The sequence below is a fragment of the Oncorhynchus mykiss genome, chromosome 2 (genome assembly GCF_057628025.1).
Source record: "Oncorhynchus mykiss isolate SJ-2025 chromosome 2, ASM5762802v1, whole genome shotgun sequence".
Taxonomy (NCBI): Eukaryota; Metazoa; Chordata; class Actinopteri; order Salmoniformes; family Salmonidae; genus Oncorhynchus; species Oncorhynchus mykiss.
The window spans coordinates 15,169,247-15,186,370 of NC_143023.1; the positions used below are offsets into that span (position 1 = coordinate 15,169,247).

Here is a 17,124-nt window from a genome sequence, read left to right on the forward strand (position 1 = left end):
ATCGTACAACACTGCCCTTTGGTTCTTTTGGCAAGCCTAATGTAGGCCTGTGCCAACTAGGCAACTAATCATTAATTAAGCCTGTGTTGACAACTCCACCAGAGTGATAAGATAGGTCAATATAACCACATTGACCACTCTTGTAACAGTGTTGAGTAATCTACTGTAATTAATAAACCACAGAGAAAAATGAAAGAGCGTACAAACACAACTGAGGAAGGCAGTGAACTGCCCTTCAATTTCAGGTAAATTAAATTAGAAAATATGTGCTTAGAGTTGGCACAACTCTGTATTCTACATGACAGACCCATGTGTCTGCTCTAGAAAATACATTTCTATCTGAACGTTATGAAAAGTCACTTCTCCTGAACAGGACCCGATGAAACCCTCAGGATAATAAAAAGACAGTACCGATAATGAGGAGATAATGACTCAGGGAAGACAGATACTAATGAAACGCAGCTTGGTTGAAATGTTATGAAGTATCACTAGCTCACTAAAGGTCACACTGGGGAGCAGAAAACAATGACTTGGCATTATTCTCTTGTTAGGGGCAGAAAAAGCTAAGCTTAGTATTACATCGGCTATAGCCTAATGCCATCTTATCACATGGTCAGGTGTCAGGGAGGGAGACCCATCCAATGAGAACCCATCCCACCAAGAGCAGTGTCTTCTGACAAGTTGCGTCCTTCTGACCTGACCTGTCGCTAATTAATCAGTGACGTTAATCAGTGACATTAATCAGTGTAATTCGAACGGGATGTGTCACTGAGACATGAGACATTGCATAAACACATATAGGCCTATAAACTACACCTAAGAGCCTCATTGCATGTGCACACATGCACACACACACACCTATGCCTGAGAACAGAGTATATTTGTGGGCAGCATGGGTGGCCAGATAATGTGATCCTCTAGCGCCCCCTGTAAGTAAAACAATGTACATTTACATTTGAGTAATTTAGCAGACACTTTTATCCAGAGTGAGTTAGGGTTAAGTGCCTTGCTCAAGGGCACATCAACATATTTTACACCTAGTCGATTACTGGCCTAATGCGCTTAACCGTTTGGCTACCTGCCGCCATGTACTGTGTTTAAACAGGGACCGCTTTCAACCATGGGGTTATTGTAGGATTTATTAACAGCAAGTAGACAGAGGACGGTTATTAACTTTCCAGTCACAATATATATTACAACAGCCATATACAAACTCCTGACATTTCATCATATAAAACAATGGGCCGACTAGGTATTAAAGAAACATACAGCATATTTCTACAACGTTAAATAAATGACCTCTGTATTGATCTCTGTCTCCCTCTTCATACCCTGGGTTGACCCTATATACAGACAGGCCCTCTCCTCAGTGTTTACTGGTCTCTTCAGTGCTTTGTTATCGTATGACTGCTGCAATACATATCATCCCTCTCACTTGAGGTAGAAGTTGACCCGAACCACATATCCAAAATCAGATTGGCAACCCTCACTTCAACCTCATAGGAGTACAATGCTTCAGTGCCTTGTTATAAGCATATCGAGGGTGCATATCAATGTTCATTCCTGTCACTGTGGTATGTGAGGACGGTGTAGTACCACATCCACAGGCCCAGGGGGCAGTGTTCTGATCAAGGTCCAGGCCTCCAGCCTCCTCAGGCCCACCAAGCTCACACCCTCGATCTCCATCACCTCGTCCCCTGGAGACACCTGGTTCACTGGACCACCTGAAAGGGATGAGGGGCTTATTGTTAGTAGATGTTGACCTTGATATCTTTATCAGACACCTCATAACCAATGGTCTGAGCTTGGAGTTTGACACGTGTTTCTGCTGACTGAAGAGACATTCATTTGAATGACCTCAATAGAAAGGTCAGCTCCTCTACCATGTGGTGATATACAGTAAGTGTATTTGATTTATTTGGCCATTTAAAAACATAATATGTGTGGACCCAATGCATTATTGCAGTTTTTAAATCATCGAGGATGACAAAAAACCTTAAACTTATTTCCATTATAGTCCTCTTGAAAATACATGAAAACAGAATATATACACAAGATGATAACATAACAGAATATATACACAAGATGATAACATGACAACAGAATATATACACAAGATGATAACATGACAACAGAATATATACACAATATGATAACATGAAAACAGAATATTTACACAAGATGATAACATGAAAACAGAATATATACACAAGATGATAACATGACAACAGAATATATACACAAGATGATAACATGACAACAGAATATATACACAAGATGATAACACAACAGAATATATACACAAGATGATAACATGACAACAGAATATATACACAAGATGATAACATGACAACAGAATATATACACAAGATGATAACATGAAAACAGAATATATACACAAGATGATAACATGACAACAGAATATATACACAAGATGATAACACAACAGAATATATACACAAGATGATAACATGAAAACAGAATATATACACAAGATGATAACACAACAGAATATATACACAAGATGATAACATGAAAACAGAATATATACACAAGATGATAACACAACAGAATATATACACAAGATGATAACATGACAACAGAATATATACACAAGATGATAACACAACAGAATATATACACAAGATGATAACATGAAAACAGAATATATACACAAGATGATAACATGACAACAGAATATATACACAAGATGATAACATGAAAACAGAATATATACACAAGATGATAACATGACAACAGAATATATACACAAGATGATAACACAACAGAATATATACACAAGATGATAACACAACAGAATATATACACAAGATGATAACACAACAGAATATATACACAAGATGATAACATGACAACAGAATATATACACAAGATGATAACACAACAGAATATATACACAAGATGATAACATGAAAACAGAATATATACACAAGATGATAACATGACAACAGAATATATACACAAGATGATAACATGACAACAGAATATATACACAAGATGATAACATGACAACAGAATATATACACAAGATGATAACACAACAGAATATATACACAAGATGATAACATGACAACAGAATATATACACAAGATGATAACATGACAACAGAATATATACACAAGATGATAACATGACAACAGAATATATACACAAGATGATAACATAACAGAATATATACACAAGATAACATGAAAACAGAATACGCCATTTTTTTTAATTTAGGGAGGAAACAGCAATAGGAATAAAAAAAGTTGATCATGTAACATTCATTAATACTATTATATTTTGTAGGTAGGTTGACCTCTCACCCAGGAAGAGTTTCTGTACGGTGAGGGGTTTGTCTCCCAGGCTGGAACCCACTCCTCCCTCCAGACTGAAGCCCAGGTCTCTGCTGCGCTTCTCCAGCCTCACACACACCCTCTGACCTGACACACAGGACACACACACACACGGTCAAAATGACTCCCACACACACATGTGCCTACATTCTCTGTCAAAACAACAGGTTCAGGGTGATAAGAGAGAAGCTGTGGAAAAACAACAGGTTCAGGGTGAGAAGAGAGAAGCTGTGGAAAAACAACAGGTTCAGGGTGAGAAGAGAGAAGCTGTGGAAAAACAACAGGTTCAGGGTGAGAAGAGAGAAGCTGTGAAAAACAACAGGTTCAGGGTGAGAAGAGAGAAGCTGTGGAAAAACAACAGGTTCAGGGTGAGAAGAGAGAAGCTGTGGAAAAACAACAGGTTCAGGGTGAGAAGAGAGAAGCTGTGGAAAAACAACAGGTTCAGGGTGAGAAGAGAGAAGCTGTGGAAAAACAACAGGTTCAGGGTGAGAAGAGAGAAGCTGTGGAAAAACAACAGGTTCAGGGTGAGAAGAGAGAAGCTGTGAAAAACAACAGGTTCAGGGTGAGAAGAGAGAAGCTGTGAAAAAACAACAGGTTCAGGGTGAGAAGAGAGAAGCTGTGAAAAACAACAGGTTCAGGGTGAGAAGAGAGAAGCTGTGAAAAACAACAGGTTCAGGGTGAGAAGAGAGAAGCTGTGAAAAACAACAGGTTCAGGGTGAGAAGAGAGAAGCTGTGAAATGACTTTGGAACATTGATCAATGTTGTTCTGCTTTAGATAACTTTTACCACAGTTCTACTGCAATGCTCCAACCAGCTGATCCATCTCACCAGTGTTAGCAGGCTCTGTCTGTGTCCCTCCTCGACTGTCAGTCACTGTTCTTCCCTTACGGGGGTCTGTTACCCCCCCTCTCCTCAAGACAACCACGCCCATCCCCTGAGTCCGTGCCCTCCTTAGTGTCCTCAGCACCTCCCAGTGGGAGGAGCCACACAGCGCTGTGCCGTTGATTGACAGGACCTTGTCTCCCTCCTGGATGGATCCCTCCTTAGCAGCCACCCCTGCCGGGAACACCTTATGGACCTGGAAGACAAACACCAGAGGTCAGAGTAGACCAGGATGTGAAAAAACATGATGCCTAGGCTTTAGATCAGTGGGCTAATGTGGTCTTGAATTGTGTGAGCGACCTGAGTCGGTCACAGAAACATGGAAGCATTAGTACTAGTTGAGTAGTACTCACAATGACAGGTTTGTTCTGGTCCACTCCTCCTGCCATGGTGAAGCCCAGTCCCACACCAACATCCTTATGGAGAACCACCACCTGGACATCCTCATAGTTCTATAGAGCGGGGAGAGAGAGTGAGGGGGATAGAACAGCAACAGCACAAGATGGCAGTTGAGCATTGACAAATACTGATGCTATTATTAATGCTAATTCAAATGGAATAACACTAATGTAATATTTTAGCTGGTTGTTTAGTCTGGTATAGTGAAGATAGTTGTGGTACCTGCAGCGTTGTGTCCCCCAGGCTCTTTACGTCGTCCAGCAGGCGGTTCAGCTCATCACTGCCCAGGACAGACACACAGGACAATGCCGACACGTCAGACGACAGGCTGGCTGACCGGCTGGCTGACCGGCTGGCTGACTGGCTGGACGGCCACTCCTCACTGTCAGAGGAAGACTGGGGATCATAGTCCACCTCTCCGAAGTTACACAGCTCTGCCAGACTGAGAGAGAGACATGGTGGGGAAATAAACTCAAAGATAAAGTTGAATGATTAGATAAAAACAAGTAACAGGTAGCCTGACAATAATCCCACCTTTCTAGCTGTTAATTGACTTTTAAACATGGTGCTTGTTGTGTTAGCATAGTATTTTCATCATCAGTTGAAAACAGAAGTGACCCACCTGAGAGAGAAGCTCCTGCGATGTGATTGGCTCATGGCGCTGGTGACGGTCACCGAGGATTCAGCAGAGTCTGAGTCGTAGGTGGAGTCCTCGTCCTTCTCTGTACCTTCATCATCAGTATCCTCATCACTCCATCCCCCCTCCTCTGACTTCCATCGAGCCAGAGTGGGGAGGAGGGGTAGGCTGCTGGGGGAGGAGGAGGTGAGGGGAAGGGACAGGGAATCCCTCCCCAGGCCAGAGTGTGAGACTGGGATAGCAGGGTCAGTAGTGACCCTACCTTGGGCTGTGTGTGTGGAGACTGGACGGTTCTTTAGGTCAGCCAGGCCTGAATCTACACCCTGTTGGTGTTTAGGCTGCAGGGAAGTAGTGGGGAGGTGTGGGGAGGTGGGGGGTGTGTTATGGGGGTGGAAGGGGGAGTTCTGGGGGGTGTTGGTGGGTGTCTTGTCGTCATCACTCACTGGAGATGGCAGGTTAGGTGAGTCTCTACTGTGAGGCCTCCTAGACTGGTCAGGGCCACCTAGAACGTCATTGAAGTTGTTCACAGAGTTAGACAGCTGGGAGGATGAAGTATCCTTGGCAGTGACTGTAGTAGTCTTTGTGTTGGTGCCTCTCCTACTCCAGTCCTGGGGTGTGACTGTGTGATTGGGGAGGTCTGGCTCATCAATGGAAAAGTCTTTCAGAGTGTCTCTGGTGGTTTTGCCATTCAGAGGGATGTCTAGTTTACCCCCGAGGTTGGAAAACGTACCAGAGACAACAGCATTCTCCCCCACTCCCCCTGTCTCCCCCACTCCCCGTACTAAACCTCTATAACCTACTCTGCCCATCTCCCCCACTCCCCCGCTCTCCCCCACTCCCCCACTCTCCCCTACTCTCCCTCTCTCCCCTACTCCCCCTCTCTCCCTGCTCCCCAGCCTCACCTCATCCACTGACATAGACCTCAGCGCCCACCCTCTATCAGCCTTCCTCTCTTCTCTCACTACCTCACCTCCTCTCCCTCCACCAAGTGCTTTATCTGGCACACTCTTCCTTACCCCTTCTCCTCGTCCTCTCCCCCCATCCATAATTACAATCCCTCCCTCTCTTCCTCCTCTCCCTCTCCCCCATACTCCCCCCACCCCGCGTACCTGTCTATCCAACCCACTCTTCCTGACCCCCTCTCCAGACTCACTGAGCTGCTCCGGGACAGAGAAAGCCCGTCTGGGCTTCAGGTAGTTGGGCACTGGGACCTGAGATGTCTGTGTCAGAGCTTCAAACTGGTGGATCTTGTTCCTCACACTGGCTGCAGAGGGCACTATCAGTTTCCCAGGTAACTTGGTATTTTCTGTGTTCTGTAATGTTATCCTCTGTGGGGTGTTGGCTTCAAACACATCTTCTGACAGGCTCTGTTCCCTGGCCACGCCTCTACCAGGGGTCTTGCTCCTGTCATAGGTGTCAGTTTTCCCATTAAGCTGATTGGTCAGGAGGGGGTTTGACCCTGTGGTGACCCCTACTCCGGACGTTGTGATAGGCTGAGAGTCCCTGGTGGGTGTCACTGATAGTCTGTGCTGGGGGAGAAAGACTTCAGCGTGATCTCTCCCTCGCTTCTCCACCTCCTTTTTCTTGTGTCCTTTTCCTTCGACATCAGTCCATTTCTCTTTTTCCTGAGCCATGCTCCCCACCCTTACTCTCTCCTTTTCGCTGTCTTCACTACTTCCACTCTTTTTGCCCACAGTGTTTGTCCCCTCTTTTTCCCCTCTCTCCTGTTTGTCTTCTAATGGAGGGGATAGTGAGGGGTCCCTAATGCACACGGATGACCCCTGCACTAAGGGTGTGTGTGAGGGTTTGTATGAGAGTGTGGGTGTGGTACACCCTGACACTGGAGACAGTGAGGGGCTCAAACCAGACACCTTGACTGCACTATTCTGATGTCTCTGCGGTGTGTGTGTAGTGTGTGTGGTGTTCTGTTCTACTAGGGGTGTGTGTGAGAGCAGGCCGTTCCTCTCCCCCCTGGATAATCCACTGAGGGGGGAGGAAACGGGGGAGGAAAAGGGGGAGGAGAGGGGGGAGACAAAGACAGAGTCTGTGGTGGACATCCTGCGAATGGCTGCTGTATCCCCCCCATCCCTCTCCAATAGAGACCAGTCTCCTTCCGGTGCTGAGAGACGCTTGGTTCTGGTTGAGTCCTTCACATCTCTGTTAGTAGCTTTATCAGTTCCAATAGTCCCATAGAGCTTCTGTATCCGGTCCCAGATACTCTGACCCCTGGAGGATCCAAGAGATCCACCGGCTGGTTTTCTGGTTCCAGACCCAGGACCAGGACTAGAACTCAGCCTGGTGGGGAGGGACTGGCCCCCACTGGCCCTCTCCAGAGATATAGCCACATACGCTAGACCCACAGGGGACACCCCTTCACCAAGGGAACACCCTGACCCCCGAACGGGGCTCCTCACTTCCCCTGGTCCAACTGAGTTAAAGGCCTTCACCCTGGACAACACATTGCTCTCTCCTGCCCTCCTACTCTCCAAACTCTCTGCTCGTTTAAGTGTGGACCCCCCTAGGTTCCCAGAAAACCTCAGCAGCCCAGTCCTGAGCCCCTCGCCAGGGCTAGCCCCCCTTCCACTCCAGTCTAAACTCTTACTCCTTTTGGGCAGGTTTAGCCTTCTCCACTCTGTCCTGCCCCGGTCTCCAGCCAACTTCCCTGAGATGCCACAGTTTCCTCCCCTGTCACTGCCATCCTCTGGGATCACGTCCCTCACACCACCATTCTGTCTCAACTGTCCGGTGGCCATTGTGGAGCCTGTTGTGTATTTCCCCTCACTGGGGAATGGGTCCAGTGCGAGTTGAATTATTCCAAACGTAGTATGTAGTAAAAGGTGACAGTTTAAGAATCCCAGTAATCCTTTTTGCAGAGTTTAACCACAGGTCAAAATCATCACAGAAGTCTTTGACAGCAGAACAGGCCTGGTAGCAGCACAGGCCTGGTAGCAGCACAGGTCTGGTAGGAAAGGTGTTTGTCTGTCCCAGCAGAAATGTCAGAGTGGTTGAACTGCAATCTTCTCATGTTTGGGGCTCCAGATATCAACAGACACTCACTTGTATATCCACAGGTTTGAGATTCCATCCATGAAGATTCTCTGCATTTCTGTCTCCCACACACTCAGAGATGATTGTTAGTTCTACTTCCCTCCCTCTCTGTCCATTCCTCTCTGTGGTGTCGGCTCCAGTAGTCAAACAGAGGTCCTCAGCAGTGAAGTTTTCCTGGGTGAGCGGTCACACACAAGCCTCAGAACACTATAAACATAAAGAAATATATCATATGTCAAATGCTATGTTTTGTTATATTTACATGTGAAAAACATTGCATATTTTTGCTGAGAAAATTCCATCTTTGAAATGAAATGGTTAGGAATGCTGAGGTAACGGTATTCTGGACACTATGGTCAAATGTAATGATACAGTACAGTTAGTAGCACACAGTAGCCAGATTACAGTCATCAGAGAGAGAGAGAGAGAGAGAGAGAGAGAAAGAGAGAGAGAGAGAGAGAGAGAGAGAGAGAGAGAGAGAGAGAGAGGAATGGAGATGATAGAAAGAGACAGAGATAGAAAGAAGAAAATATACAGAAAAAGAGAGATATATAAAGAAACGAAAGTGTCAAAAAAAATAAATAATTGAAAGTTGAAAAACAGGACATTCCAAACTCTATAGTAAGTCTCCATCCAACTACCATCACAGTGAAGTGAGGTTACCTCATCAGTGAAACTCTGCTGCCTTCCATACATTCCCCTCATACTTCACATAGAGGTCTCCCTCTCCACACACACACTCACCACCTAAACACCTCCCTTGAATGGGTATGTCCTAACAGCTGTTTACACTAGAAACGTGTCCTGGGTCAGCTGGACTGGTGACAACCTAAAATCAAACTGGAAAAACCAGTCAGACAACAATCCACTCTGACACTAGGAAACAATGTATTACACAGATACAGCCTAATCTCTCTCTTTCCTTCTTTCTCTCTCTGGTTCTCTCTCGCACACACACACGCATATACATGCACTCTCTCGTCAAATAAAACAATCAAAACACAGACAGAGATTCAAAGTGCTCCACAAAGGGCTCAGTCAAACAGAGTTAAATGTGATCAGATAAGATTGTAACAGAAGCGGAACTGAGTGAAACTGCTTTCCATGCAGTTTGTATGGGCACTGCTTTCAGATGGAGCTACTGATATCTACACTGTCACCACCGTAGGGTACGGAGGACTTGCTGTTAGAACAATAGCATGGTGATGGACTTCTATACAAAGCCACTCAGTATATGGGGGCCCGTGTGGGAATTAGACCCTCAACTCTGGTGTTGCAATCAGCATGTTCCAACCTACTGAACCACCAGTTTATTTACTAATCTATTTACCGTCAGTACAAGATGGGTATCAAATCATACTTTATTTGTCACATGTACCAAATACAACAAGTGTAGACCTTACCGTGAAATGCTTACTTACAAGCCTTTAACCAACAGTGTAAACCTTACCGTGAAATGCTTACTTACAAGCCTTTAACCAACAGTGTAGACCTTACCGTGAAATGTTTACTTACAAGCCTTTAACCAACAGTGTAGACCTTACCGTGAAATGTTTACTTACAAGCCCTTAACCAACAGTGTAGACCTTACAGTGAAATGTTTACTTACAAGCCCTTAACCAACAGTGTAGACCTTACAGTGAAATGTTTACTTACAAGCCCTTAAGCAACAGTGTAGACCTTACCGTGAAATGTTTACTTACAAGCCTTTAATCAACAGTGCAGTTCAAGAAGAGTTAAGAAAATATTTCCGAAATAAACTAAAGTAAAAAAAAAAAAAATAACGAGGCTATATACAGGGGTTACTGGTACCGTGTCAGTGTGCGGGGGTACAGGTTAGAGGTCATTTGTACATGTAGGTAGGGATGAAGTGACTATGCATAGATAATAAACAGCCAGTAGCAGCAGTGTACAAAACAAATGGAGGGGGGTCAATGTAATAGTTCGGAGGCCATTTGATGAATTGTTCAGCAGTCTTATGGCTTGGGGGTAGAAGCTGTTAAGGAGCCTTTTGGTCCTAGACTTGGCGCTCCGGTACCACTTGCCGTGCGATAGTAGAGAAAACAGCCTATGACTTGGGTGACTGGAGTCTCTGACAATTTTATGGGCTTTCCTCTGACACCGCCTATTATATAGTTCCTGGATTGCAGGAAGCTTGGCCCCAGTTATGTACTGGGCCGTACGCATTAACCTCTGTAGCGTCTTACGGTCAGATGCCGAGCAGTTGCCATACTGGGCAGTGATGCAACCGGTCAGAATGCTCTCGATGGTGCAGCTGTAGAACTTTTTGAGGACCTGGGGACCCATGACAAATATTTTCAGTCTCCTGAGGGGGAAAAGGTTTTGTCGTGCCCTCTTCACAACTGTCTTGGTGTGTTTTGACCATGATAGATCATTGGTGATGTGGACACCAAGGAACTTGAAACTCTCAACCCGCTCCACTACAGCCCTGTTGATGTTAATGGGGGCCTATTCAGCCCGCCTTTTCCTGGAGTCCAAGATCAGCTCCTTAGTCTTGCTCACACTGAGGAAGAGGTTGTTGTCCTGGCACCACACTGACAGTTCTCTGACCCCCTCCCTATAGGCTGTCTCATCATTGTCGGTGATCAGGCCTACCACTGTTGTGTCGTCAGCAAACTTAATGATGGTGTTGGAGTCGTGTTTGGCCACGCAGTCGTGGGTGAACAGGGAGTACAGGAGGGGACTAAGTACACACCCCTGAGGGACCCCAGTGTTGAGAATCAGAGTGACAGACATGTTGATGCCTACCCTTACCACCTGGAGGCGGCCCGTCAAGAAGTCCAGGATCCAGTTGCAGAGGGAGGTGTTTAGTCCCAGGGTCCTTAGCTTATTGATGAGCTTCGTAGGCACTATGGTGTTGAACACTGAGCTGTAGTCAATGAATAGCATTCTCATGTAGGTGTTCATTTGGTCCAGGTGGGAAAGGGCAGTGTGGAGTGTGATTGAGATTGCGTCATCTGTGGATCTGTTGGGGCAGTATGTGAATTGGAATGAGTCTAGGGTTTCCGGGAGGATGCTGTTGACGTGAGTCAAGATCAGCCTTTCAAAGCACTTCATGGCTACCGACGTGAGTGCTACAGGTCGGTAGTCATTTAGGCAGGTTACCTTCACTTCCTTGGGCACAGGGACTATGGTGGTCTGCTTGAAACATGTAGGTATTACAGACTCAGTCAGGGAGAGGTTGAAAATGTCAGTGAAGACACTTGTCCGTTGGTACAGCATGCTTTGAGTACACGTCCTGGTAATCCATCTGGCTCCGCGGCTTTGTGAATGTTGACCTGTTCAAGGTCTTGCTCACATCGGCTACCGAGAGCGTTATCCAGTATATGCTAGCAAAACAGTCCTGTAGCGTAGCATCCGCTTCATTTGACCAGTTCCATATTGAGTGAGTCACTGGTACTTCCTGCTTTAGTTTTTGCTTGTAAGCAGGAATCAGGAGGATAGAATTATGGACATATTTGCCAAATGGAGGGTGAGGGAGAGCTTTGTATGCATCTCTGTTTGTGGAGTAAAGGTGGTCTATAGGTTTTTTCTGAGAGTAGGTCTCAGTACAAGATACCTTACTCTCAGTGTAACACTGTTACACTAGCTCTCCTCGCCCCAACCTGGGCTCGAACCAGGGACCCTCTGCACACATCAACAACTGACACCCACAAAGCATTGTTACCCATCGCGCCACAAAAGCCGCAGCCCTTGCAGAGGTCAAGGTCTCAAAGCGAGTGACGTCACTGATTGAAACGCTATTAGTGCGCACCACCGCTAACTAGCTAGCCATTTCACATCGGTTACACTAGCACAAGATACCCTACTGTCAATACAAGTTACTCTACTGTCAGTACAAGTTACTCTACTGTCAGTACAAGTTACTCTACTGTCAGTACAAGTTTCTCTACTGTCAGTACAAGATACTCTACTGTCAGTACAAGTTACTCTACTGTCAGTACAAGATACTCTACTGTCAGTACAAGTTACTTTACTGTCAGTACAAGATACTCTACTGTCAGTACAAGTTACTCTACTGTCAGTACAAGTTACTCTACTGTCAGTACAAGTTACTCTACTGTCAGTACAAGTTACTCTACTGTCAGTACAAGATACTCTACTGTCAGTATAAGTTACTCTACTGTCAGTACAAGTTACTCTACTGTCAGTACAAGTTACTCTACTGTCAGTACAAGTTACTCTACTGTCAGTACAAGTTACTCTACTGTCAGTACAAGTTACTCTACTGTCAGTACAAGTTACTCTACTGTCAGTACAAGTTTCTCTACTGTCAGTACAAGATACTCTACTGTCAGTACAAGATACTCTACTGTCAGTATAAGTTACTCTACTGTCAGTACAAGATACTATACTCTCAGTATAAGTTACTCTACTCTCAGTACAAGATACTCTACTGTCAGTACAAGATACTCTACTGTCAGTACAAGATACTATACTCAGTACACTCTTAGAAAAAGGGTTCCAAAAGGGTTCTTCAGCTGTCCCCATAGGATAACACTTTTTTGTTCCAGGTAGACTGTTTTTGGTTCCAGGTATAAACATTTTGGGTTCCATGTAGAACCCTCTGTAGAAATTGTTACATAGGGTTCTACATGGAACCCAAAAGTGTTCTACCTGGAACCAAAAGGGTTCTCACTGGAACCAAAAGGGTTCTACCTGGAACCAAAAAAGGTTATCCAAAGGTTTTCCTATGTGGACAATCCTTTTTGGTTCTGGATAGCACCTTTTTTTCCCTACAGGATATTCTACTCAGTGCAAGATACTCTACTTAATACAAGATACTCTACTCAATACAAGATACTCTACTCAGTACAAGATACTCTACTCAGTACAAGATACCCTACTTAGTACAAGATACCCTACTCAGTACAATATAGTTTACTCACTATCTACTACAGTACTCACAACCAGTGAACGTTAGAGTGAAGCATCCCTTCAGTTATGGGTTCTTGACTTGTTATCCAGTCATTCACCTACAGATTGACATATAACCTCCCACTGTCAAATATTTCATCTCTGGGGTGTTATGCAAAGCTAACTGTCTAATGGGTGCAGACTGCTGTCATATCAGTGAACAGAATAACTGTCACCCAACTGTCACCAACCTAGCCAAAAGCAAACAGCTGAAAACATCACAGTACAACTAAGCTACATCATAATATCAGTAAGTTTGAAGATCACAAAAATGAATAAATAACGCCTATCAACAAGAAGACTAAATCCATGAGAGTGTATTAATTCCATTTGGATGGTAATGTGTGTTTTTCTATGTGTGTACCAGTTCTTTTTTTGACTCAGGTAAGTCTCCGTGTCAGTTTACAGAAACACCTGTTCTCCCAGCTCACAAAGCCTTCCACCTGCGTATCCGTTGGTAACAACATGGCCCCATTCACTCTAAAGCCAAATTAAACAAAGACACAGAAACACACCTTACCCTCAGAGAAACTTAGGAGTCCAAGCTGATCCAATCAGAAGCTGTGTTTTGGGGTAGTAGTGGGAGAGAGTACTGTTACCATCATCCTCATCCTCCTCCCAGCTCCCTCTCCCAGCTCCCTCTCTCTGTGTGTTCTCTGTCATCTTTGCATTATGTATCTATACAGTAACACAAACCTACCCCACTGGTTTACCCCCCCCCCCTCTCTCTCTCTCTCTCTCCTCCCCCTTCCATTGTTACTCCCTCCTTCCTTCTTGCTCACAGGACGGCATTCCAGACTCGCTCAGTGTGTCACCTTCTGACCTCGCACGCACACACGCGCGCGCACTTATACTGTATGTACACATGCATATGTATCATCCCCTTCCACACACACATACAGTACAAACACATGCTGCCATTTTGTATTGATCAGTTGACCCTGATGTCAGTCAGTAGATTTACAACTACACTACATGAGATGTGACGCTGTACAACACACACACACACCCACCCACCCACCCACCCACCCACACACACACACACACACACACACACACACACACACACACACACACACACACACACACACACACACACACACACACACACACACACACACACACACACACACAGCCATATCAAAATCAATCTCTCTGTCAGCCAGCCAGAGGAAGAAGGGACAGGGTTCTGATAATGATGTGAAACTGAGAGAAGAAAAGAGAGAAAGAGGGAAAGGGAGAGAGCAAGAGAGAGCCTAATCCTTCTCAGCCCACCCTAGGTAACCTTCCCAGGTGAAGCAACATTGGGAGGTATAACTCTAACTGTACAGAGTGAGAATGTTAGATTACATGAGCAGAGACCAAGCTGAGTCAGGTTACCTGTGTAATGGGGAATCAACAAAGGCTTGCATTTGGAGACCTCCACACAGCTCATATGAGCCTATACTTTCAACACTCCTTTTCCCCGGGAGAGTTACTTTTTGGAGATGTCTAAAAGATAGGTAAGACAGAGAGAGTCTTGGGGCAATGTGAGGGTTGGCCAGTTCAGGGCTCTGACTGAGATAAATAACATCAACTTATCAATAGCACAGGTCAATAGGTCTAAAGGTACTCCCACATATTGATTATATATCTGTCAGTGTGTTCAGTGTCATGTTGATGCCCTCAAACAGGGCAGCTCTAGACAGGACAATATCTGCATTATAAGAAATATATGAAAATATTGAAAATGACTTTAAAATTAGGGTTAAAAAACATTTACCTCAGACTTGTAGCAGTTCCGCTCTGTCGTCTGAAGCGTGAGCTGAGAGACTTCCTTCCTGAGGGAACAAAGAAGCGTCACACCACCGGTAGAGACATCAGTATCACACCTTCATTTACATATACAGTGTCCTGTGTCCCTAACAGCATCTTTTCCTTGTCTCCTTTCCTTTATGACCACTGTCTCGTTAGCAGTATTCCTCCTTCATGACCACTGTCTCGTTAGCAGTATTCCTCCTTCATGACCACTGTCTCGTTAGCAGTATTCCTACTTCATGAACACTGTCTCGTTAGCAGTATTCCTCTGTTTCCTCTAGATGTTTCAGACTGCCAAGGCTGTGAAGGCAGCATGGTTTATTCTCAGTAGCAGAATGTGGTCTGAGAGGGCAGCTGAACAACCACACCGGTTTATACTGCATGGGAATATAAACAGACACAAACAGAGGCAGGCGGGCGAGCAGACATTCACTCAATCAGTCACTGTCTCACTCAGTCACTGTCTCACTCAGTCACTGTCTTACTCAGTCACTCATTCACTCACTCAGTCATTGTCTTACTCAGTCACCAGCTCGCTCACTAACTCACTCATATATCAGGAGACAAGATTTGGCATGAGTCCTCAGATCCTCAAAAAGTTCTACAGCTGCACCATCGAGAGCATCCTGATTAGTTGCATCATCGCTTGGTATGGCAACTGCTCGGCATCCAACCGCAAGGCTCTACAGAGGGTAGTGCTTACGGCCCAGTACATCACTGTGGCTAATCTTTCTGCCATCCAGCAGTCTGAGGCACTGCATCGCAGTGTTAGAGGCATCACTACAGACCCTGGTTCGATCCCGGGCTGTATCACAACCGGCTGTGATCGGGAGTCCCATAGGGCGCACTATTAGATTAGGGGAGGGATTGGCCGGGGTAGGCCATCATTGTAAAATAAGAATTTGTTCTTAACTGACTTGCCTAGTTAAATAAAAAAATATACCAGGCGGTGTAGGAGGAAGGCCCTAAAAATTGTCAAAGACTCTAACCACCGAAGTCATAGACTGTTCTCTCTGCTACCACATGGCAAGTGGTACTGGAGCGTCAAAGTCCAAAAGTCTCCTTAATAACAGCTTCTATCCCCAAGCCATGAGACTGCTAAACAGTAAATCAAATGGCTACTCAGACTATTTTCATTGACCCCCTTTTTTAGGCTGCTGCTGCTTGCTGTTAGTATCTATGCATAGTCACTTTACTCCTACCTACATGTACATGTTACCTCAATTACCTCGACTAACCTGTACCCTCGCACATTGACTCAGTACTGGCACCCCCTGTATATAGCCACGTTGTTGTTATTTTATTGTGCTACTTTTTTTTAATGATATATATATATATATATATATATATATATATATAGCAAATATTTTCTTGCTTAATTAAAAATCTGAATTGTTGGTTAAGGGCTTGAAGGTAAGCATTTCCTGTGACGGATCATGTGACATATAACATTGTAAGATTTATGTATAATCTGTAATAAGAAAGGTACAGTACTTACATGTGTTTGTGCAATCTCTAGTGAAGCAACAAGTTACAGCCATCACCTCTTAAATCCACCAGTAACAGACAGTCAGCCAGTAGCAGTCAGCCAGTAGCAGTCAGCCAAGAGCAGTCAGCCAGTGGCAGTCAGCCAGTAGCAGTCAGCCAAGAGCAGTCAGCCAGTGGCAGTCAGCCAGTAGCAGTCAGCCAAGAGCAGTCAGCCAGGGGCAGTCAGCCAGTGGCAGTCAGCCAGTAGCAGTCAGCCAGGGGCAGTCAGCCAGTAGCAGTCAACCAGTAGCAGTCAGCCAGTAGCAGTCAGCCAGGGGCAGTAAGCCAGTGGCAGTCAGCCAGTAGCAGTCAGCCAGTAGCAGTCAGCCAGTGGCAGTCAGCCAGTAGCAGTCAGCCAGGGGCAGTCAGCCAGTAGCAGTCAGCCAGGGGCAGTCATCCAGTGGCAGTCAGCCAGTAGCAGTCAGCCAGTAGCATAACAGAAGCAGGGTAGTGGTTTGGGTTGTAGAGGACTAGACTGTCACAGTGTACAGACAGATGGCTCGTGGCTGTGTGCAGATACAGTATCAGCCAAATGAG

The 17,124-nt window shown here is 45.2% G+C and overlaps 1 protein-coding gene across 4 annotated transcripts; it reads right to left on the reverse strand.

Annotated features, from left to right (window-relative positions):
* Positions 1-1,121: 1,121 nt before the first annotated feature.
* Positions 1,122-15,404, reverse strand: si:dkey-92i15.4 (uncharacterized). 4 transcript variants are annotated; one of them, XM_090190178.1, is made up of 8 exons: positions 15,026-15,404; positions 14,644-14,754; positions 5,263-8,532; positions 4,863-5,082; positions 4,595-4,693; positions 4,188-4,437; positions 3,330-3,446; positions 1,122-1,724 (listed from the first exon to the last, which is right to left on the reverse strand). In XM_090190178.1, exons 3-8 carry the CDS (start codon positions 8,028-8,030, stop codon positions 1,567-1,569), a joined length of 3,612 nt encoding a protein of 1,203 aa, XP_090046304.1. In that variant the 5' UTR covers positions 8,031-8,532; positions 14,644-14,754; positions 15,026-15,404; the 3' UTR covers positions 1,122-1,566. The 4 variants fall into 4 exon arrangements, with proteins under 4 accessions (XP_090046304.1, XP_090046301.1, XP_090046297.1 ...); XM_090190175.1 differs by lacking the exon at positions 14,644-14,754; XM_090190171.1 differs by lacking the exons at positions 14,644-14,754; positions 15,026-15,404 and adding an exon at positions 13,784-13,939.
* Positions 15,405-17,124: the final 1,720 nt, after the last annotated feature.